Source organism: Ammodytes marinus, assembly GCF_949987685.1.
Source record: "Ammodytes marinus genome assembly, chromosome: 5".
NCBI classification, from domain to species: Eukaryota; Metazoa; Chordata; class Actinopteri; order Uranoscopiformes; family Ammodytidae; genus Ammodytes; species Ammodytes marinus.
The window spans coordinates 28,965,179-28,986,471 of NC_137234.1; the positions used below are offsets into that span (position 1 = coordinate 28,965,179).

Genomic DNA, 21,293 nt, shown 5'->3' on the forward strand with positions numbered 1-21,293 from the left:
TGGGCAGAGGAATTTATTAGCACACCGTCCCGGCTTCCAGCAACAAGCTCCAGCCCCAGGCTTCCAGCAACAAGCTCCAGCCCAAGGCTTCCAGCAACAAGCTCTAGCTGGCCAATGCAGCATGGAGACTAGGGGTGTAAATCGCTGCTTTCATCACGATATTAAATCGATTCATTAGACAACGATATGATATTTGCCGATATCTAAAATCTGCTGCGATTCGATTCGATTCAGGGGCCTGCGATCGATATGAGACGATATTATATGCCCATTGAACACAAGATGGCCTATCTCGTTATCTAACAATACATGTTGATAATAGAATAGCCTTCTTAATTGTTTGTATAATTTTAATCCATTGTATGCATTCTGAACACTAAAGATCTTGAAATTAACAGGATAAACAACAAATTTAAGCTGCTACCTCGGCTATTTCCCTCTTTTTGATGACATTTTATTTAATGTCAAGGGGACTTCCTTATAAAATACCTCTATCTATGTAAAATACAGCTTAAAAATATTAGCTTGAATTATTTGATTGAAAGATTAATATCTTTCACAAGCTTAATATCATTCATAAGATTAATATCTTTCATAAGATTAATATATTTCAATCTCTTACTATTATTCATATCTTAAGGTGTAGTGGCAGTAAACAATGCTTGGAGTGACATTTGAGTAGTTTTGGGCCCTGTAGGGTTTCAGGGCACAGGACTGAATTGGTGGATTCCTCGCTAGCTTAGCTCATGAGCCTAATAGAGCTATCCTCTTTAGCTGAGGCTGCGGTGGCTTGTAAATTCACCCCGGGGAGAGGGTGACCGCCCCGGGGAGCGCAGGAGCTTCTCCCCGCTGAGAGAGCAGCCGAGCCACGCATTCTTGGAACTTTACACTGCGAGCCGGGCAGCGCTGTGCTGGACAGCCCGCGGGGATAACAGCCGAATGCCCCGCTAGCTCAGCTGCTAACCCCGCGAGCCTGTCGAGCGGCGCGCTGCCCCGGTAAGCGCCGGCTCGACTGCTCTGCCAGCGGGGATATATGATCCTCTGCCCATGGTGCAAACACCGACAGGTCTGTTACCGATGGTTTCAGTGTCCGAAATGAACTTTGATAATCATAACAAGCGTGAAAAGTCTGCTGCGGTCGGGCGGAAATGGTGTCACAAACATCCGGGCAAGGACAATGTCAAAATAAAAGCATATACAACATCGATTTGTATCGATGTTTGGACGTTGTATCGATTCAGTTGGATCGTCCGCAAATCAATCGATGGATCGATATACATCGATGGATCGTTACACCCCTAATGGAGACCAATGTAAACATGTTTAGCTTCATTTCTACCACAAATATCGGCAGAACTAACCAGTTCTAAACTAAAAGATGTACAACTGAACCTGTTAAAACCTGCTAAAACTGTGAAAATGGCATCAAGATTTCTGATTTCCCTGACATTATCCTCAGGTAAATACTATTGATTTATGTCACAGTCAATAACAGAATATGAGCTAAGTATTTATGCATACACTCTCTAAACTGGTAAAATACACCCTGTTTTACGTTTGTCTTTACAGGTCTGTGGAATGATCTTACAGCCCAGTGGAGTGAAAAAGCTTTGGTTGTGAACCGATACTGATCTTGACATGTAAAAATGTACTGTAACCATAATAGATAAGAATGTATCCTGAATCATGTCAAGATTCACTGGAAAGGCATTATCTTTTGTAAAATGTATGGTTGAAATAATTATACTTTAGGTTTGTCAGAGCTGCAAATTATCTGACACCATTTCGATATCTAGTAGATAATGTATAATTTGTATTGTGATCACTCATTCATAATAAAGCTTTACTGTTAAATGTATTGTGTTGCTTACTGTCACGGTTTGCTACCTGTAGTAAAGGATTACTTAAAATCACATTTTCATAGTCAGGATGTTGGACTAAATTTCTGACCGCATAGACTTATACATTTTTAATTTCACCCCTTTATCTCGCTGAAGATTTTCTCTGATAAAACAGTATCATTACATTTTAAAAAGACAAAAAATAAAGCAGTTTATTCATAGCCAGTGGAATGGAAATATAAAGTGTACATATCAAACAGAAGCAAAGCCCCTGAAGAAGACCACCTGTCCCACCCAGTGAACACATCCTCCTCCTCTGATGGAACGGATAGTGTGACGGTCTTGGTGGCTCCGTCAGGTCACACAGATAGCTGTAAAACATGGCACATTCAATGTTACATCATGTAGCCTAGCTGACATGTATAGGCCTACATCATACATCTGTTATGGCAAAGCTACAAACTGATAAATATATTTTTTCTTCCATTATAAAATAAAATAGGTTACTAATAAATTCAGTATATCCCTTGCTCAAGATTCGAAGCAACTAGTTCAGTGATATTGTGTGCTATTAGAAATATATCGGACAGGATACAAACACCAGCAGAGGCAACTTACAGTATTCCTGTCTATGTGTACATTACACTGGAGATCATGTAATAGGCCTACTGCTGCTTGTACTACACCTGCTTATAACTACACACTGTCCGCAGACTTATTGCGGTGTGTACTTTAGCTATACAATCAGACACCTAGCAGGTAGCAGGATGAAGCTATTAAAAAAAATACTTTTCAGTTTCCAACACACCATACAGTTTCACCATCTGTTTTTCACACAGGGGCTGTCACGGCAGGACTAATGTGAGCTCACAAAAAGAGCCAAAGAACAGTCACTGCCAAAGACTCACAGCTCTAACCGTTAGCATAAAGCTAATGGTAAAGCTAGCGGACGCTAACTACTAATATAAACCCCGCGGCATTCTCTCATTTCAGTCAGTGTTGGTTATTATAGGAGGGATAAATAACACTGCAGCTTGCTTCTACTCTGTTGTTGCATTAGCGAGTGGAGGCTCAGGTGTGTGGTTACCAACGGGGGCGTCTTGATTTGCCAATCAACTACCGAGTTTCTGGTGAGCTTTCCCGTGGGAGTATAACATGTTAATGAAAACCGACCAATTTCGTCATCAGTCGGTGCATTTTGGAACAGACTATCAAATCCCCCCCTTTTCGGAATAAGCATCCCAAAAGAAGTTTTTCATACTATGTCCCCTTTAAAGTATTTCAACCCATTGGAAAACCAACCTGGCAATTTACCGTGATAACCTCATGCAAACAAGCAATTTTAGGAAACACTCGCTATTAAGAAATGTATTTGCAGCAGATCAAGTAGTTCAGAGCAACATTGAAACATCTGGAACATCAAGACCTGCAAGGTAAAAACAAGATTAAGCAAAACTGAGCAGAGAGAATATAGTGAATGAGTGAATTGTGACCAACCAGAAATCCATTTAGTGACCTCCTTTGGATGAAGCTTTAGCAGGGTGTTGCATTGTAGTCTTGCCAGCATGGTATGATGCATGCACCATGGTTGCTCCTGGAGTGTATTGGGTTTGAGCAAATACCGCCCGTCCTCGCTGGTAGCTTGAACGAGAACTCATGGAGTAAACTGGGTCCAGGTCAGACAAGTCACTGAAGACTGGCTCAGGTCAGTAGCACCATAGCCTTTAGCAGAGGCATCATCTTGAGGGGCCGTGACATAGCCGTACCAGCTGTCCCCTACATAAGCAATAGCTGAGCTGCCATAGCCACCATCTTTAGCATCGTCACCATACCCGAATGACTGATCTGCATAAGGGTCATTTAGACCAACCTCAGGGCTGACACCAACATCCAAAACTATATCCTCAGCCATGTTGTAGTTGTAAATGGTATCTTGAGGAGCAGCAGAATATCCATAGCCTGGAAGGGGGAAATAAGAGTGCGGGAAATTACTTTTGATCATGCACTTCTAATGTACCACATGTTTGATCAGGCCGATCCTGGACAACTCAGCCTTTGACTGAGTGAACCTTGGCCTGATTGGCTAAACCAAAGGCATAGTTGCCTGTCTGGATGTTATCAGAATATCTTTACTTTTAAACCTTAAGAGCCCTTTTTTCTGAAAACAAAAAAGGCATGCCAATCCAAGGTAGCATATGTGAGAGAACAGCTTTGCAAGGGTTCATATAACAAACCAAGTTGTCTTGTGTACCATGCTCCAAGGTTAAGGGATTTTCATTGTCAAGAGTTGGAACACAAATGTAAAAGGACACTAGCAACTTTAATTTAAATACGATGGGAACCATCTTGAGCAGGGCATCTCTTACCTGTCTGTATGGGGCTACAGGTTATACTTCCAATCAGCAGACGTGAAATCCAGATCCTGCAGACACATTTTCTTTTAGATCAAGTTTCAGAAATACCAATGTTAGGTCAACTCAGGTCTTTTTAGTTGTAGGCTATGTTTGAGGAGCACATTTGGGAGCTTATTGTATGCAATGTTGAAAGAATCGGCTAAATACATTTAAAAAAACTGCAAAAGCTACATTAGGTGTTCGGCCAACTGTAATTTTCACTACGGTGCATCACTACACAGCATGGAGAGTAACAACTACTTCGACTGTAATGCTATGATAATGGCCGTCATTTCTGCTAAATACACTGACATCTGGTTGGTAATCTTTTCAACATGTTATCACCACATATGGTATATATACTCATACATTATCATCTTTGGATCCATAGGTATATATGTCTAAATAACTATAAAATGTGCTCCTAATATAATTTCTTGACTTGTGACCTTTCTCACCCTCTTCCTTCATTTCCATCATATTTAAATCTTCTTCTGTTCTGTGAGTGAGATTAGTCTGGTTCTGAGCTGAGGCTTTACATTACCCAGGTGGAACCAATTGACAGGTAATTAGAGGACAATATATAAACCCACCAACTGCAGCTTGTGACTTGTTGTTGCAGCATCTTCCGTAGGCTACCTTCTGGGTGAACAAGGTGCAGCACAGAAAGCTGCAACTTCAGCTACCGTCCAGCGTTCAGTTTCTCCAGGACTCGCAACAGAATGGAGCCTAGAGGAAAATGGAAAGGTTCTACTGTTTGCCTTGCTGCTGCTCTTTTGACATGTCTTCTGGCACAAACGATAGACTGTTATCGACTGAAGAAAACATTAAGGCAAGAACGGCGGAAAGAAGCTGGTGCAGCCAAAAAGATAGGTGTCCAACAGGGGGCAATTGTGTTTGGGAAATATTTTTTGAAAGGGTCAGGCCTTGAGCCCCAAATCATGCCTGGGACCAAGAAATATTCATCAAATACTTTTGTGGACGATCAAGGTGCTTATCAAGCGGATTCTCCAGGTAGGAATCTGTGTTGGACTGTCTTGAATTGCAGGGTGGTTGGTTAATTTATATTGACTGAAATACAACTGTCCTGTAAATCCTACAATGGGTTCTTTTTTTTTTTTTTTTTACTGATATTTTTTTGGGCATTTTTATGCTTTATTGATAGTACAGAGGTGAAATGGGGCATAGAGGGGAGTGACATGCAGAGATCGGGGTCTGCTGCTGGGCCCAGCCCGGGGGGGACACCCTACCAACTGAGCTAAGGGTGCCCCCATACAATGGGTTTTTAATAAGACACTAATTTTAATGTTCTGTTAGTTTGGACACAAGGACAAATGCAGGATGCCAGTTCGGAAGAGGCGTTATGGCAGAACATGAAGACTTCCCTGCAGTGTGTTGGGGATCAAATGAGGTTCAGAGCAGTGGGACCAGGAGCTTCACAGTTTGCAGTTGAACAAGGTAACAATTTAAGAATCTCTCTGTGCAAGCAAACTGAATTGGTAAAGATTAGCTACACCAGTTATAACCCAATCCTCTCCTGGGTGACCAGTCCTGCATGTTTAAGACTTCTCCCTCCAACGCAGCTGATTCAAATCAACTAGTTCTGAACTCCGGAAGCAGCTTGATAACAAGCTGATCATTTGAATCTGCTTATTTGGTGCAGGGAGATATCTAAAACATGCAGGTCAGTGAGAGAAGAGGTTTAGGAAATGCTGAGCTACACCATCTTACTGTATGTGTTGCTATCAGTCATTGTGAAGTCACAGTTGAATATTTTCCCCCACAGAGCATGCACCTCCAATGCCTCTGTCCCAGGTTCCTTCCACCTGTGGCTATAGTATGCAGAGGAACTCCCTTGCACTTGTAGTAATTGTTCCTTATGATGGTTGCAACATGGTTCAAGAGGTAATGTTTCCTCAAATGCAGAATGGTGGGGAAAAAAAAGTTTCCGCATGAATTACATGACTTCAGCTTATTGCAGGTCAGGCTTTTCCTGTGTAAAGTATGAATTGGGTTTTGGATTGGGACAATAGGGATTTAAATATGTTTAGGTGCAATTTTGATTAGCATGTATTACTTTAACTAATAACCAAAAGTGTTTCAATAAGGGTTGTCTTAACTGGCTTGCAATCCCTTCATCTGACTTTTGTCTTTCCCCAAGGGCGGATGTTATGTGCTCGCCATGCGTTGGCATGAAATACCGGTCTCTCTTTGGTGTCCAAAACCCGATGCTCCTACAACTGCTGCCCCAGAGGACCCTGTAACTCAGGCCTTCATGTACCCTCATGTGACTCATCCAGTAACCCCAGAGCTGCCAACCATTGTTACTGCCCAGATTCCCTTGCATCCACCTTACTACCCTCCATATCAGTGGCACTTCAATGTGCCTGTACCAACTGAACATCAGTCCCCAAAGCTTCCACCATATCTGCCTTTCATTCCTCTCCCTCCAGTGACCACAGCACCGCCAACTACTGTTTATCCCCAGATTCCCTTGCATCCACCTTACTACCTTCCCACGGAACCCACAGCTTCTCCAAAAGTACCAACTGATCAGTCTCCAAAGCTTCCAACACATCTGCCTACCTTTCCTCTCCCTCCAGTGACCAGAGCACCGCCTACCACTGTTCCTCCCCAGATTCCCTTGCATCCACCTTACTACCCTCCATATCAGTGGCACTTCAATGTGCCTGTACAAACTGAACATCAGTCCCCAAAGCTTCCACCATATCTGCCTTTCATTCCTCCCCCTCCAATGACCACAGCACCGCCAACTACTGTTTATCCCCAGATTCCCTTGCATCCACCTTACTACCTTCCCACGGAACCCACAGCTTCTCCAAAAGTACCAACTGATCAGTCTCCAAAGCTTCAACCACATCTGCCTTTCTTTCCTTCCCCTCATCCAGCAACCACAGCACCGCCAACCACTGTTTCTCCCAAGATTCCCTTGCATCCACCTTACTACCTTCCCTATCAGTGGCACTTCAATGGGCCTGTACAAGAAACTGCAGAACCCACAGCTGCTCCAAAAGTACCAACTGAATATCAGTCCCCTAAGCTTCCGCCACATCTGCCTTTCATTCCTTCCCCTCATCCAGTAACCACAGTTCAGCCCCAGGGGCCCTACATACCGCTCATTCACTGGGAGTTCATTGGGCATCCAAAGGAAACCTTTGAGCCCAAAGGTGCTTCCCAGAATCCCCTTCATCCACATTACTACCATCCCGTTCAGCAGCAATTCAGTGTGCCTTTGCAAGAAGCTGCAGTACCCACAGCTGCTCCAAAAGTACCAACTGAACATCAGTCCCATAAGCTTCCACCACATCTGCCTTTCATTCGTCCCCCTTTACCAACAACCACAGGTCCTCCCCAGAATCCCTTGCGTCCACTTTACCACCCTCCCTGTGCAGGAAAATGCTGAAACCACGGCTGCTCCAACAACTGATCCTGTCTCATAGGCAAACACAACATATGCCTTTCATCACTCCCCCTCATCCGGCAACCACAGCCAAACCTCAAAGCAACAACATGCATCACTTTTTCCTACCTCCCCATCCCTAATACTCAACCACTACACCAGATACTATTAGCACAGCTCTGCCAGAAAACCTGATGTCTAGCCTGCTGCAACTGTTCCAATAAATGTTTTTGAAAAAGTGTCTGTTTCTTTGTATTATATAATCTCTGACATCTCAGAAGAATTTAGATGTTGGAACTGCTGCACTTGTACAAAAGATGGGGAAAGGCTTGCATCCCTGAAGGGATATTGTAATGTTGCAGTAGCTAACAATGAAATGTTCAATAAAATGTGCTTAGTCCAATTTTTTTGGGTTGTAGGTGACTCTTCTTCTGGTACAGAAGGAAGTCATGGTAGGTAGTGCAGTTTGCCAAAATATCCCTCAATGCCTGTCCTTATTCCAGATAACCTGAAGGAGCATCCCACTAAATAGCTTGTGATGTGTAGGGTGACTGTAATGCTGCCCCCATTATCCTCATCAGGTTGTGCAACATCCGTAACAATTTCATAAAGTCCAGCATTGTCCCAATCTGAAGTCCAAAACTCAACTTCAGTCCAGAACTCTCCATGTGATGTGGTTAGTTAAAACATTCATTAACTGCTCGGGTAATGTACAAAACAAAAAAACTAATCACCAAATAATATTCAAATTATTTAATGAAAGACAGTTTATAATCTGAGGGGGAAACTAAATTGACAGGTTCGGCATTCGAACAACCAGGAAAGGCTTTTGCATTTGAATTTGTGGGGTGAAGCTGTGGAACAGTTTGAATATGGAGATCAAGCAATGTCCAAGCATGAAACAGTTTAAAAGAAGATACAAAGAGATGGTTTTCCAGAGTTACAGTAACGAAGGAGGGCTTTGACGTCTCATTACTTAACATGACTAGTTAACTGTGTGATCAGCAGTAAGCTATTGGTCTTAAGGGTGGTGTTGCGTGCTGTGGTGGCTCGGCCTTCTGCGATGGCTGACTCCACAGTTGCTGTGGTGCTGGCAGTCGGAGTGGCTGACATTTTCAGTGTGTCAGTGAGTAGGAAACATGGGTATGTGTAGGATTATGTATAAGTGTATGGGTATACAGGAAATGTATTGGTACGTTTGTGTGCATCTATGTGTACTGGTATGGTGTACAGATATGCAAGTGTCCGTGCGTACGTTTGTGTGTATCTGTGTATTGGTATGGTGTACAGATATGCAACTGTTTGTACGCTTGTGTGTATCTATGTGTATCGGTATGGTGCACAGATATGCAAGTGTTGATACAATTGATATCATGAAAATGAGAAATTAGTCTGAAGGAAACGGGTAGTTTTGAGTTTGAGTTTTGATTTTGATTTCTGACCTGCTAATATTGTTTAAAGAAGTGGGGTGGGATTGAACAAGTTTTTACTTCTTCCCACCCCTTTTCAAATATGTTGTGGCATTTTTATAGAGTGCTTGGCGGCCTTATCAGTGCAGGAGCCACTAAGGCTGACTCCTGTTGATGCATTATTATTATTGTATTGTTGTTGCATATTTGAAATAAATTATTTGTTCATTCATTCATTACCTTGACTCACAGGAACCACTTCAGTTTGATTATCCAGATAAGCTTCAGAATTCTATTCCGTGTTGAATTTACATAGAACATCAAACTTAAACAAGATGCATAAAACATTTTTTTTTCATTGACAAACACATTCCCTGTGTCCCATTCGAGGGGCCGCAGCCTACGAAGGCTGCATTTGAAGACCGATTGCGTCTTAGGGCGCACTCACACTAGTGCCGTTTGCCTGTTCCGTGCTCACGATTCAGCACGATTTAACGAGAATCCTTAAGCTATTGTTTTTTTTAAAAATGTAGCCTTAACGTAATAGGTCGCGGTGGACAGTCTCATATTTGTGCAGCACGCTGTTTATTATTAATATAACGGCCCGTCATCAGACCATATGTATCCGGATGGTTTTGTACACATCGATCGCTCCATCAAATCCAAGTCAGAACTTTTTGTATGGGCAGAGATCGTTTTTTAAGTGTCTTTATAAAGTTTCTTGTTAAACCTTAGTGTAGGCTACTGTTTCCTTATCACCGGGCCGCGGAGTCCCGTTGTGTGTTGTTTTGTGTTCGTCTCCACCGCCATGCGTAAAGGCAGTATTATGACAGCTGACGGGAGGAAAAAGAAAAAAATCATCTGACGAACGTGAGTAAACACGAAAACCTTTTTGCTTTGCTTTCTGCGCTCACCTATTTAGCTCTCTCCCTCTTTTATTAGCCCACACCTAGGCCTACACACACGTTAATTCTCACACATTTTATGTAGCTACAAGTCCAAGTGGTGGGCAATTCTGGTGCCGACTAGTAAGGCAGCGGGAGTTAAAGGACTATGCGCATCCTTAATAAATTCACGTCAGGAACTCCGCCTGTGCGCCTGCTTGTGCGCTTGCTTGTGCGCGTGTCATCTCATTAGCATCTGTACTTTGGCCACGGCACACCTCTCCCAGGTGTGCCGTGGCCAAGGGGCTGTTCCGTGCTGGAATACGGATGGCGTGGTCACACTAGCCAAACGTTCTAGACTTTAGTATGCTAATGAGCTTTGGCACGGGGCCGCGGCACTAGTGTGAGTGCCCCCTTAGTGGCACGCAAAGGCTTGTCCCATTTGGAAGGCTCCTTCATATGCGGCCGAGAAATGCAGCCTTCGTTTCACGGTTTTGAAGGGTCCAACAGATGTATCCTTCGCGGCCAGTGATGCGTTACCGTCATCGGACCTCTTTTTTCAGTAACGAGTAATCTAACGCGTTACTATCTCCAAACCAGTAATCAGATTAAAGTTACTCATCAAAGTCACTATGCGTTACTTTTTCTGTCATTTTCCTTAGTGAAACATTTTACATAACTGCACAAATGACTGCGATTGCGATTTAATGTAAATAAATGTGCGTGCATGTGTCTCTAAACGCTCCAACTGCTCCAACCGCTCCTCTCGTCTTTTTGGTAGCGCCCCTCGTCTCTGACATGCAGCGTGTGTGTGTGCCTGTGTCTGTGTGTGTGTGTGTGTGTGCAGCAGCATTACGGCCGAGTCTAAAGGTGCGAACACACTAGGCATTTTACACGCGTACAGACGCGTATGAAACCCGCCCCTTTTCCATAGGGAACCATTGGTTTACGCGCGTACATGGCGCGTAAATGCGTCACTCGCGCTAAAGCAACATTTTCACTCGCGCTAAAGCAACATTTTTACGCGCGTAGCTTTACGTGCGTATATATTACGCGCGTATAGCTACGCGAGGAGTTCAAAAAATTGAACTTTTGTTGCTCCTACGCGAGACGATTAGCCGCGTTGGCCAATCAGCGTTGAGCTTGACCCTACGTCACATACATTGGCAGGGTCGGAGAACAGTGTACTGTACACAGAGGCTGATGCGAGACACCGAGGAGTAAATGTATTGCGGCGGCCGGTGCTGTATGAAGCCGCTCGGGGTTATACGTGGGGAAAGTAAACCAGGAGAATGGACTTCCTGGTTAATTCAGTGAATATGTGTAGCTGTGCTTTAGCCGATAAACAAAGTTAGCGCCGTATAGCATTAGTTAACTCACCCTGTTGTGTGCGGGCGGCTAGCGCCTCATATTATGAACCCAAACATGACGACTGTCCGCGGGACTTTCACGACAAGTACACGAAGCACCGGTGTTGATCTACGCCAGCCACGGTCCCCTGTCACGGTCCCCTGTCACAGCCAGGTAGGGTAATTTTGGCTACTTGCCTTTATGTTGTGCCGCCGTGCACCGATGCTGCTGTAACTGTGTTTGTTATGTAGCTGCCGTGAATATGCAATGCTGTTTTAATGCTAGGCTATTTGTGCTGTTCAGTTTGTCTTTTGGCACAGTTGTTGGCCGTATTGTTGTTGTTTTTGTGTGGACATGCACGCTGTTGTGTCGGGTCGGTTCTGATCGCAGCCATAGTTGATAAGGGAAATACAATATCGGGAGGGAGACTCGTCACATTACGCGCGTATAACCTTTTTTGACACAAAATGATCAAGCAACATTTTAGCCGCGTTACGCACGTAAATCTTACGCGTGTAAAATGCCTAGTGTGTTCGCACCTTAAGGCCCTGTTCTCACGGCAACACGAAACGGTGCAAACGCGGAAAAATTCCTGCGGTTTCACTATATCATGTCCATGAAAACAGCAAACGCAGGCATGAAACCGCAAGTTTTTGAGATCTACTCCCACGGAGGATTTTTTGGAAAACACAACGGTTTTGGTTTCATGTGAACACCGAAAACATTTCCCCTGGTAACGCTGACGTCACGGCTCCACTTCACGTATGCATAGTCTATAACATTTGCGGTCATATACCCACACGCGAGTTATAAAGTTATAAGACAACATAACGTGCAGGGCTTAAATAGGCCTATAACACTCACCAATTTAGTCTGCAGTCTATTAGTAAGTTATTGATACCATGCACCCGCCACTTTGTCTGGGGAAAGATTTGTGCTCTGCCGCTTTTTCTAGCAAAATAAACTTGTGTACACGGCTCTCTCTACATTAAAAAACACTATCCATAGTTCAGCGCGCAGCGGTTAAGTTACTGTTCAACAAAAGGAGCATTAAGGCTACGGCTTCACAGTAAAAGCATTTCACTGGCTAAACATTAACCGCATTTCACCGGACAAACGTGAGTTGACTTTTATTTTGAAGTACGCCTAACAGGAAAAGTAGCCGCTCACAAAGCCCCTTCACTATCAGCATGTCTTCTGTTTTCACGAGTTCAATGCGGTGAAATAAGAGGACAGAAAGCTTGTCATTTACAATACTTGTAACCCCAAGCTTACATCAACCGCTTTATGAACGTTAGTGGCATTACTTTTCGGTTTCAGTAAGGTTTTATGCATCAAATTGTACCGGAAAAGCTATCTACTACTACCTTGTACCGCCCACTGCTGGCCTGGCATGCTTACTACATCGATTTCGTCCCGTTTCCTCTGAAAACATGTGCACGGGTGAAGATGTCAGATAAATTGTGTCTGAACGGGGTTTTTTTTTAAACCAAAAACGGGAAAACTGTCACGTTTTCACCGTGAGAACAGGCCCTAAGCTGAACTGTAGCGCAAAACAAAGTTTTCCCCCCGATGAAATATAGCGTCTATGATATTTAGGATTCGGGAACGGTGACGTTGAAGAGATAGAAGTGTTTAAAACTTGGAAACTTATAGTCACGTGGCGACCGGTGGCCGCACACACCCAGTCTATCAACTTATTATTTACTATCTATGCTATCAACACATGAGACATCGCAGAGAAAAGTCAAATTAATGCATGAGAGTGAAGGGCCAAGCACGTTAACTTTAAAGACACTGCTAGCCTACTGTCTTTGCACTTTGGAGGAATGCATTTATTTTCATGGGGGGAAAAAGTTTTTTTTTAATTAAATTTTTCAAATGTAATAAATAATAATAATAATAAGTCCTTTATTATGTCTATGTCTCCCTCCCCCCGACGTGACGTCGATTCCCCTTTTCGGCAAGAGGAGTGAGGCGGAGTAAAAATCTCACAAGATGGCGACGCGCACAAACCAGGATTATTGGATGCCGTGTGAATAACTGAGTAGTAGCTGTGATGTGCTCTGACATTCATGAAGCATCTGAGCCACAGCTCTATACACATTTAAGAGTGGTGCCTCCCTGCCTGAGGAGTTTGATGTGATAGTAGTCACTCACAGATCTTTTAGTTTTAAACACATTATGTTATGTAGCATAATATCTGGTTTTACAATGTTTAAATTTTGCACTTTCTACGCACATTTCTACTTTTTAAAATAGCTGACATGTAAAACCAGTAATTCTCATATTCATATTTTATATCTTAAAGTTCAGTAGGCCTACTTGTGTCAGGGCCTTTGTTGATCCAATTGTTTACTTTGTATGTATGGTTGTGCCTCTACAAGATGTTTACATCTTACAAGATGTTTGCTGTAGCCCTGCCAAAGGAGTTTAATGTGAAAGAAGTTAGAGCTTTTATTTTTTTTTACAATATTTTCAATAGGTTACAAGGCAAGCTATCTTATATTGTTTAGTTAGGTGCAGTTAAAACATGTTTGTGAAGTTAAATGTGTATATTAAATGTGATTCAATGTTCTCGTATCACGATATGCTAATAAACAACATTGTATAGTTTAACTAATGAACACTCTGGTTTCTTCAGGCTTCAGCAGTATCACACTATACTGTATATCGTGATTAATATCGATATCGATCAATATCGAAAGAATAATCGTGATAATATTTTTTGCCATATCGCCCAGCCCTAACTTCATCAGGGGCAAGAAGTGGAAGGTTTTAGACTGGCCAAGTCAATCTCCAGACTTAAACCCATAGAGCATGCATGTTACCTGCTAAAAAGGAGACCGAAGGGAGTAACCCCCCAAAACAAACAGCAACTGAATGAGGCTGCGGTGAAAGCCTGGAAAAGCATCACAAAAGAAGAATGGAAAAGTTTGGTTATTGCTAGCAAAGGATTTGCGTAAAAATATTACGGTTTATTCACTTTAATTTATTTAAAGTCTATCTGTTCCAATTTGACGTTCCTTTTCAAAAAATGCTATCTTCTAAGTTGTGTATCGGATCCAGATGTTAATACCTGGAAATGAAAGCTGAAATGTTGAGCTATTGTCTCATATTCATCGTTTGTTGTCAAACCCAAATGTTTCCAGTCTAAAGCAAAAATAAAGGAATTGGCTTCACCGTTCCAATACTATTGGAGGGGACTGTATATGTATGTAGCCTATATGGGCCGCAGTAAAGTTTAATTTTGTCTTTATTTCGAACAAAAATAAAATAAAAAATAAAAATAACAAAGCAAGTATGACAGCCTATGATCGTTAGGACAATTGGAGAGTAATACTATACGGTAACAGTTTTGCCATACAGTATAGCCTATAGGCTAATACGTTCAGTGTCAGGCATGAAACGGAGGTAGCTTTGAGGTAGTTCAAATTAATTGAGCATTCATAAAGACCTCAACCTAACAGTAGAAATAGGCTACTGTTAGTTTTAGCCAAGTCTTAACAAGATTGATCATAATTATGTAGAATTATTAAAACTCCTTTTAGTGGAAAGAAAATGTTGCAATGTTCAGTCCTGTCCTGTCTATGGCCTACCACTGTCATTTGATATATTTTTCAGAGAATATTACCTGTTGTATTGGTCATACAGTTTGACATTTTCATTTAATTTATTTGTTCAATCAGTTACTGTACACCATCATTACACAAGTATGTAGCAGGCCTATATTACACACTTACTTTCATATTTTCTGCACTAACTTCACCGCTATCCGTCAATGGTTTGTTAATGCGCGTCGGGTTGTTCATTGCGAATCTGATCGTGTGTGTGTGTGTGTGTGTGTGTGTGTGTGTGTGTGTGTGTGCGTGCGTGCGTGTGTGTGTGTGTGTGTGTGTGTGTGTGTGTGTGTGTGTGTGTGAGCGTGATGAGCATGAGAATCATAATTACTCTGCCTGCTAAATGCGAATGACCGCATGTCCAACAGTACACTGAACGTAGCGTCAGCACGTCAGCCAATCCCAAGGACGAAGCGCGTTGACGTATAATTTCAGCGCCATTTTGAGTTCCGTACTTTTTTTGTTTTTCTCCCACTACCTTTGCCTAGTGTGGGCTTGTTTGTATTGGAAACAAGTGCTGTGACTGTGAGTGACTGTCAGGTTAGCGGTCCTTGTGATGGCGAGATGACTTCAGCTATCCTCTCAGCCATACACATTCTCACCAAACCTCTTGGTGGTAAGTGGACAGTTTGACAGACCGGGATAACATGGTAGAACTAAAGTTAACAGTATCCTCAATAGTCCTGTACACACGTTTTTGCTCTTTATTTTCTGCTCCTAAGGTGACTATCCATCTTCTGTATCCTGTTGGTGATACGTTTGACAGTTTTACTGTACACAGCGTGGGATACAACTTGTTGTTTGAATCATTGGAAAACAGGCTACATACAATTCAAACTGATGTAATGTTATAATTAAATTATGCTGTCTTCAAGTGCTCGTCGGAATTTTGTTCTTGCCCTTTGTGCAGTCGTAATTACGACATACTGTGTTAGGCATGTATTCGAAACACACACTGAATGTATTTTGATTCGATCAAATGTGATTTTATGTTGTCTTCATCTCCATGTTTGGTATTGAAATATCCTCTGATTGGCTGGGCATATTTTGATTGAAGAAAATCCAGACTGATCTGTGGGAGATAAACAAATGTGAAGCAAGCGAGATCATGCTACTGTTCATGTCCTCATAACTTATAGGCTAAATGGAGCACGTGAACTTGTGAAGAATGCGTAAGCCTTTCACAACCCTTTATGTTGTGTGTGTGTTCTTGTCTGTAGATGAGTCTGCTGCTCGGTCCTCCCACCATGAGGCTGTCTTGGCTGCTCTGCGGGCCAACAGAGCCCTTCTCCTGGAGCAGCTCCACAGTGACACCAGCTTTGAGGAGGTGAGGCGTTTGAGGGAGGAAGTGCTGGCCACGGCAGACTGGTTCTCCATCGATACAGAAGACACCACATGGAGCTTTGTCCAGGAGTGTCTCCTACTGTTCCTGGCCTTAGCACGCTACATGTCTGTCGAACTGGAACGTTTTAAGCAGCAGACCCATGCTCCCACCGCAGCCAGACAGCGCACACCTGAGATGGCTCCACCGTTACCTCCAGACGTCCTCAGCGTCTCCCAGCAGAAGACGCTCGGAGCTGCTCTTCAGTTTGTGGTGTCCCTGGGGCTCTGTCCGTACTTGGCCACTGGTGTGGGGGTACCGCTGGCTCACAGGTCAGTAGGGGTGTAACATACACAAAAGTCACGGTTCGGTATGTACCTCAGTTTTGAAGTCAATGTTGGGTTCGGTTCTCAATTAAGAGGAACATTGCAGAGGCGGTCGTGGTGTAGTGGTAAGAGTGCCCCCCCCATCAGGTCAGTTCCCTGCATGTCATTCCCCTCGATGCCCCATTCCATCTCTGTCTCTCTGCACCATAAATAAAGCATTGACAATGCCAAAGAATAATCTTTAAAAAAGAGGAAACATGCTTACAAAGCTGCTTGTTTGTAATAAGGAATGTGAGTTAAATTAGTTAAACAATAACAGTTTTACATTTGTTAAATTTCAGCGAATCAACAACATTTTTTCCAGTTTAAAAAAAAAAGAAATTACTGCCGCAAACAACCAAGTTCGCCAATAAATAAAATACTTTTCAAATGAATCCAAACAAGCCTGTACATTCTGCATTATATTTGGCAAAGTAATGCTATTCACGCCATAATTACGTATCGCGTTTAAGCTTTGGAACAACCCGTGAGTGCCTGTATTGTGACGGTTCGGTACGAAAAAATCCATGTATTGTTCCACCCCTACAGGTCAGCGTTTGGAGCCGTGGTGGAAACAGTCTGCGGTGGGGCGGAGCCAGCAGCAGTGAGAGGCCGCCTTCTCACCACCACCAACGTCCTGTTGCAGTTCTCAGAGATGTCGTGTCTGGCCACGCTGCTGTTCACCCGCCACCTGGGGGATGTGATGGCAGCACTGTGCCAGCTCGCTTACCAGCCACGCCGGGCAGAGGAGGAGAAGGTAACACACACAACACAACACAAGAGAGGTTTGTTCTTCCCCTGCTGGATAAATTACCCATAAAAAAAATATTCAACGCATTCTTCGTCAACCAAGCTGCTACATTACAAACAACACAATATACCTTCCGCAGACATATTGATTGGTGATTTAAGAGTGTTATGCTAGTAGCAGTTAATCAAACTCAAGCCGAGATGAGGAACAGGTGAAAGAACTCTGGTCGGCTTACATCTTTGTTGTAAATAAATATATTTTATTTTCGGACTTGTTGACCTAACTCAGATTTTGTGCTGTTCCCTCTGGAGACACACAATGCTTAATACATTTTCACACATGCAGTAGTACCACCTTAACAACTATAAACAGACTTTGATGTGTGAAATTGGTAAATTTGGTTGCACAGTGTTCCATCACATTGTAGATCTTCTTGGATTGAGCCTCCACTTTTCTATGAAAATGCTTATACAGTAGTAACAATATAATTGGAGCGACTGCTATAAGAGACAAGCCATTACTTGAAGTACATCTCAGCAGTGAAACCTCCTACGAGGAACTTTACAATTGTGATGAAACAGTCTCATTTTTCTTCTGAAAACCAAACCAACAAACGAGATCATCAGCAAAGGTATTTTATATATTTATGAATGCCTATGAGATTTTTCTTGGGAACTTTGACAAAACGATTTACGGCAGGCATACCAGAAAAGCCTGCGTTTATGAACGGTACTATATAAAAGTTCTGCCACCATCGTCATTTTACCATTATTGATCTAATATAGTCAAATACATTACCTCATCCCAAAGCATATGCGGTTTCTCTACATGGACATATTCACTTGCTTCCTAAACAAATGGCATGCTCTTAGCAGCTGGTGTGATAAAAACTGAAGGTTCCTTGTAGTGTTTTTTTCTACGCCAGCTGTCGTTCCTGGGTGAGTGTACCCATGACAAAGGCATTAAGAAAAAGAAGGAAAAAAACAGCATTCTTTGCACTGATGGTCTCGTTTGCTGTTACATGTAATTTATGATCATCAGAGAAAAAATGTGACTTTCAGTAATATTTAAAAGTTCCCCAGAGCACCTTTTTAAGTGGCAAGATTTCTTTTATCAAATGCTTTTGATTAATTCTGTTAAGAGATATTAAATCCATCATTCTTTCTTCTTTCTTCCTGCATTTTTTTTTTATGTAGGAGCTCAGTGCTGAGGAACGTCAAACATGCAGGGACGCCCTCAAAAGCCTTCTAGGCAAAGTGTACCAGCCTATCGTCATCAAGGAGCTGCTGATCCTCCAAGGTGGACCCAAACAGGTCTGCATGGCCATCTTTACCCTGGAAATGATTGCAGGGACAACTTGCAAATGGAGTGATAATAGCGTTATTTTTATTTGATAAATTGTAAAAACATAAAAACACACAAAAAATTATTATATATAAAATTGTGTCACTGTTGACCCTTGTTTTTTATGTTTAATAATGGAGTCCCCATTGCGTTGCAATGTGGGTAACATTTCTGATTTTATAAAAAAAAAATCTGGATGGATCATTTGTGGAGGACAGTTTAGAGAGGAGGTAGTCCAAGTTTGGTGTCAATTTAACCAAAAATGTGGGAGGAGATAGATTTGAGAAATTCTGCATTAATTAGCCACCGTCAGGACTATTAGCATACAAAGTGGGCTGTTTAAGATTGGCACAGGACTGGACTTGTGTGTGCAAATTTGTTGATTTTTGTTTTGGGATATGCTTTACATTTTTTTTTAAATCTCCTTGTAAGGCTCACTGCGAGGCCCTTTTTCATGTGTACCGTCCCTCCTTCTTCCAGGCTGGTGGTTCCAGCAGCAGCAGGGCAGGTCTGGGATCAGCTCCAGCCTGGCTGAGGCGCCTGTGTGGTCAGCTGCTGTCAGAGCGCCTCACTCAGCCCAACGGGGTCCAGAGTGTAGTCAGGGCAGTGCTGGGAGGAGGAACAGGTGAGGAGGGGGGGGGGGGTCAGTGAAGAGCAGAGTCAGACTGAAATGTCATGCATGTTATCTGGGCATTGGCCGTTTTCTTGGGTTTCAAGGTATAACTGTTAATCTCCAATAATAGTTCTCGCTCAACTTGTTTAGTCAATTTATTTGTAGCTCTCAACAGCATAAGATTACAGCATCGCCACCACGGCGTAAGACACTCGGCACCCACAAAAAAGTCATAACTGTGCGTGTGCGCTCCTGATAACAGGGACATGGCTACCGTAATTAAAAGAATAGAGTGGCCAACAAATTTAACTTGACAATAACACGGTTTGAAAAAGACAAAGTTTCAAAAACGCTATTATTTTCCATCATAACATCTTAAGGTTTAAGCACATTTGTTAAATAAATAGATTGTGTTTAGCTGGGGAACAAATCGCATTTTATTTAACAGCTGTAATCGCAATACTGTGATACCGTGAAACAGTGGTGTTTTTGCTTCAGGTTATCATACTGTCAGAATATCATACCGGCCCATATCCCGTGTTATCCATTCAACCTCAACAATCACAACACAGTTGCATCACATAAGAGTTTCATAATCTGTCTCCATTACACTGTGTTTGCCTCTATTATATTATTTGTTTAACATATTTTATAAATAATTTTTTTTAGTCTAAATATAGACTGGAGCTTCTATTTGTGTCCAAACCTAACTCCAGCACTGTTTCTGTCCTCTAGGGGGCGAGTCAGACTGGAGGAAATGTGACGGTGTGGCAAAGATCATAGTGACCTGCCCTCAACAGTCTGCTTCAGCAGACGGCTACTACAGACAAGTCTGTCCTCAGGTCAGCACGCACGCATAAGCACAGTGTCTAAGTATTATAACTGCTGAGGAGAGACAATACTTTCTCTGTCATATCTACACTCTAATGTACCTATCGTCTGGTTTTAAGTTACCGACTCGTGTGAACCACTCAAGTTGACATTTCATTTGAATGAATTATAATTTTAAAAATGAATGGCAATGTGCAATGACCCTCATGGTTTGCTGTTGTTGTGTAGATCCTGGAGCTCCTGCACTTCAAAGACAAGCTGACAGCCCAGCAGTTCCAGGGTGTGGCCTCCAGGGCCGTGCTCTCTATGGTGCAGGAGAAGCCCAGCTTTGCCCAGCTGTACCTGCTCACTCCTCTGCTCGCACCTCTCCACCGCTGCAACACTGCCTCCAGTCAGTAACATCACAATCTTACACATCTGTGTTTTGTATGTCAAATGCAAAGCAGAGTTAGAGTCAGTTAAAACCATAGATAGTAAATAATATGGATGTAGCATCCGGGCTGACCTCAGTTATTCACACGGCATCCAATAATCCTGGTTTGTGCGCATCGCCATTTTGTGAGATTTTTACTCCGCCTCACGTCGGGGGGGGGGGGGGGAGATAGCTGACTTATACCTCAGAGGCAAAGTGAGGGACAACGGGCGGAGAGCTGTCACTCAAGAGATCGCGCCAATACATTTTAACCTCCAGATAAAAAAAACCTAGCGTGGTCCAAAAAAATTAACCCCCCTCAGTGTTGTCATGGAGATATGACCTAAACATACAGACTAAAATGGTTTTGTGGCCCAGGCTGTAAATAGGTTTAATAAGACTTTGAAAACGGCCTATCTAACAAGTGAGTCAAATAAAAACTGCTCGGTCTTGGCACCACCCCCCAGTGGCCCTTCCTGGTTACTACAGTTGTGGTCACTTCCTTATTGGATGCTGGTAAAAATCGCTGAGGTTGGGGCTTGGTTAAAACAAAAAGCAGTTATTTTTTGGTGGAGAATGGCCAGTTTGATCTGCAGGAAAGAAACAAATGTGAAACTCACGTGATCAGGCTGGTCTCACCAAGCTAGGGTCAGCCTACTAAACAGTCATCATGTATTTCCACTTGAAAATCAGTTGAGGTTAGATTCTATACATATAATGTAAATCATTACTCAAGAT

The 21,293-nt window shown here is 42.7% G+C and overlaps 1 protein-coding gene across 1 annotated transcript in view; it reads left to right on the plus strand.

Moving 5' to 3' along the window:
• Window positions 1–15,413: 15,413 nt before the first annotated feature.
• Window positions 15,414–21,293, plus strand: part of tango6 (transport and golgi organization 6 homolog) — a 30,085-nt gene continuing 24,205 nt past the window's right edge. The window contains exons 1-7 of the mRNA XM_080028578.1: window positions 15,414–15,534; window positions 16,139–16,571; window positions 17,154–17,361; window positions 18,552–18,668; window positions 19,180–19,324; window positions 20,048–20,154; window positions 20,372–20,534. Of these exons, the coding sequence (XP_079884704.1) occupies window positions 15,483–15,534; window positions 16,139–16,571; window positions 17,154–17,361; window positions 18,552–18,668; window positions 19,180–19,324; window positions 20,048–20,154; window positions 20,372–20,534 (1,225 nt within the window). The 5' untranslated portion in view covers window positions 15,414–15,482. The remainder of the gene's footprint in view (window positions 15,535–16,138; window positions 16,572–17,153; window positions 17,362–18,551; window positions 18,669–19,179; window positions 19,325–20,047; window positions 20,155–20,371; window positions 20,535–21,293) is intronic.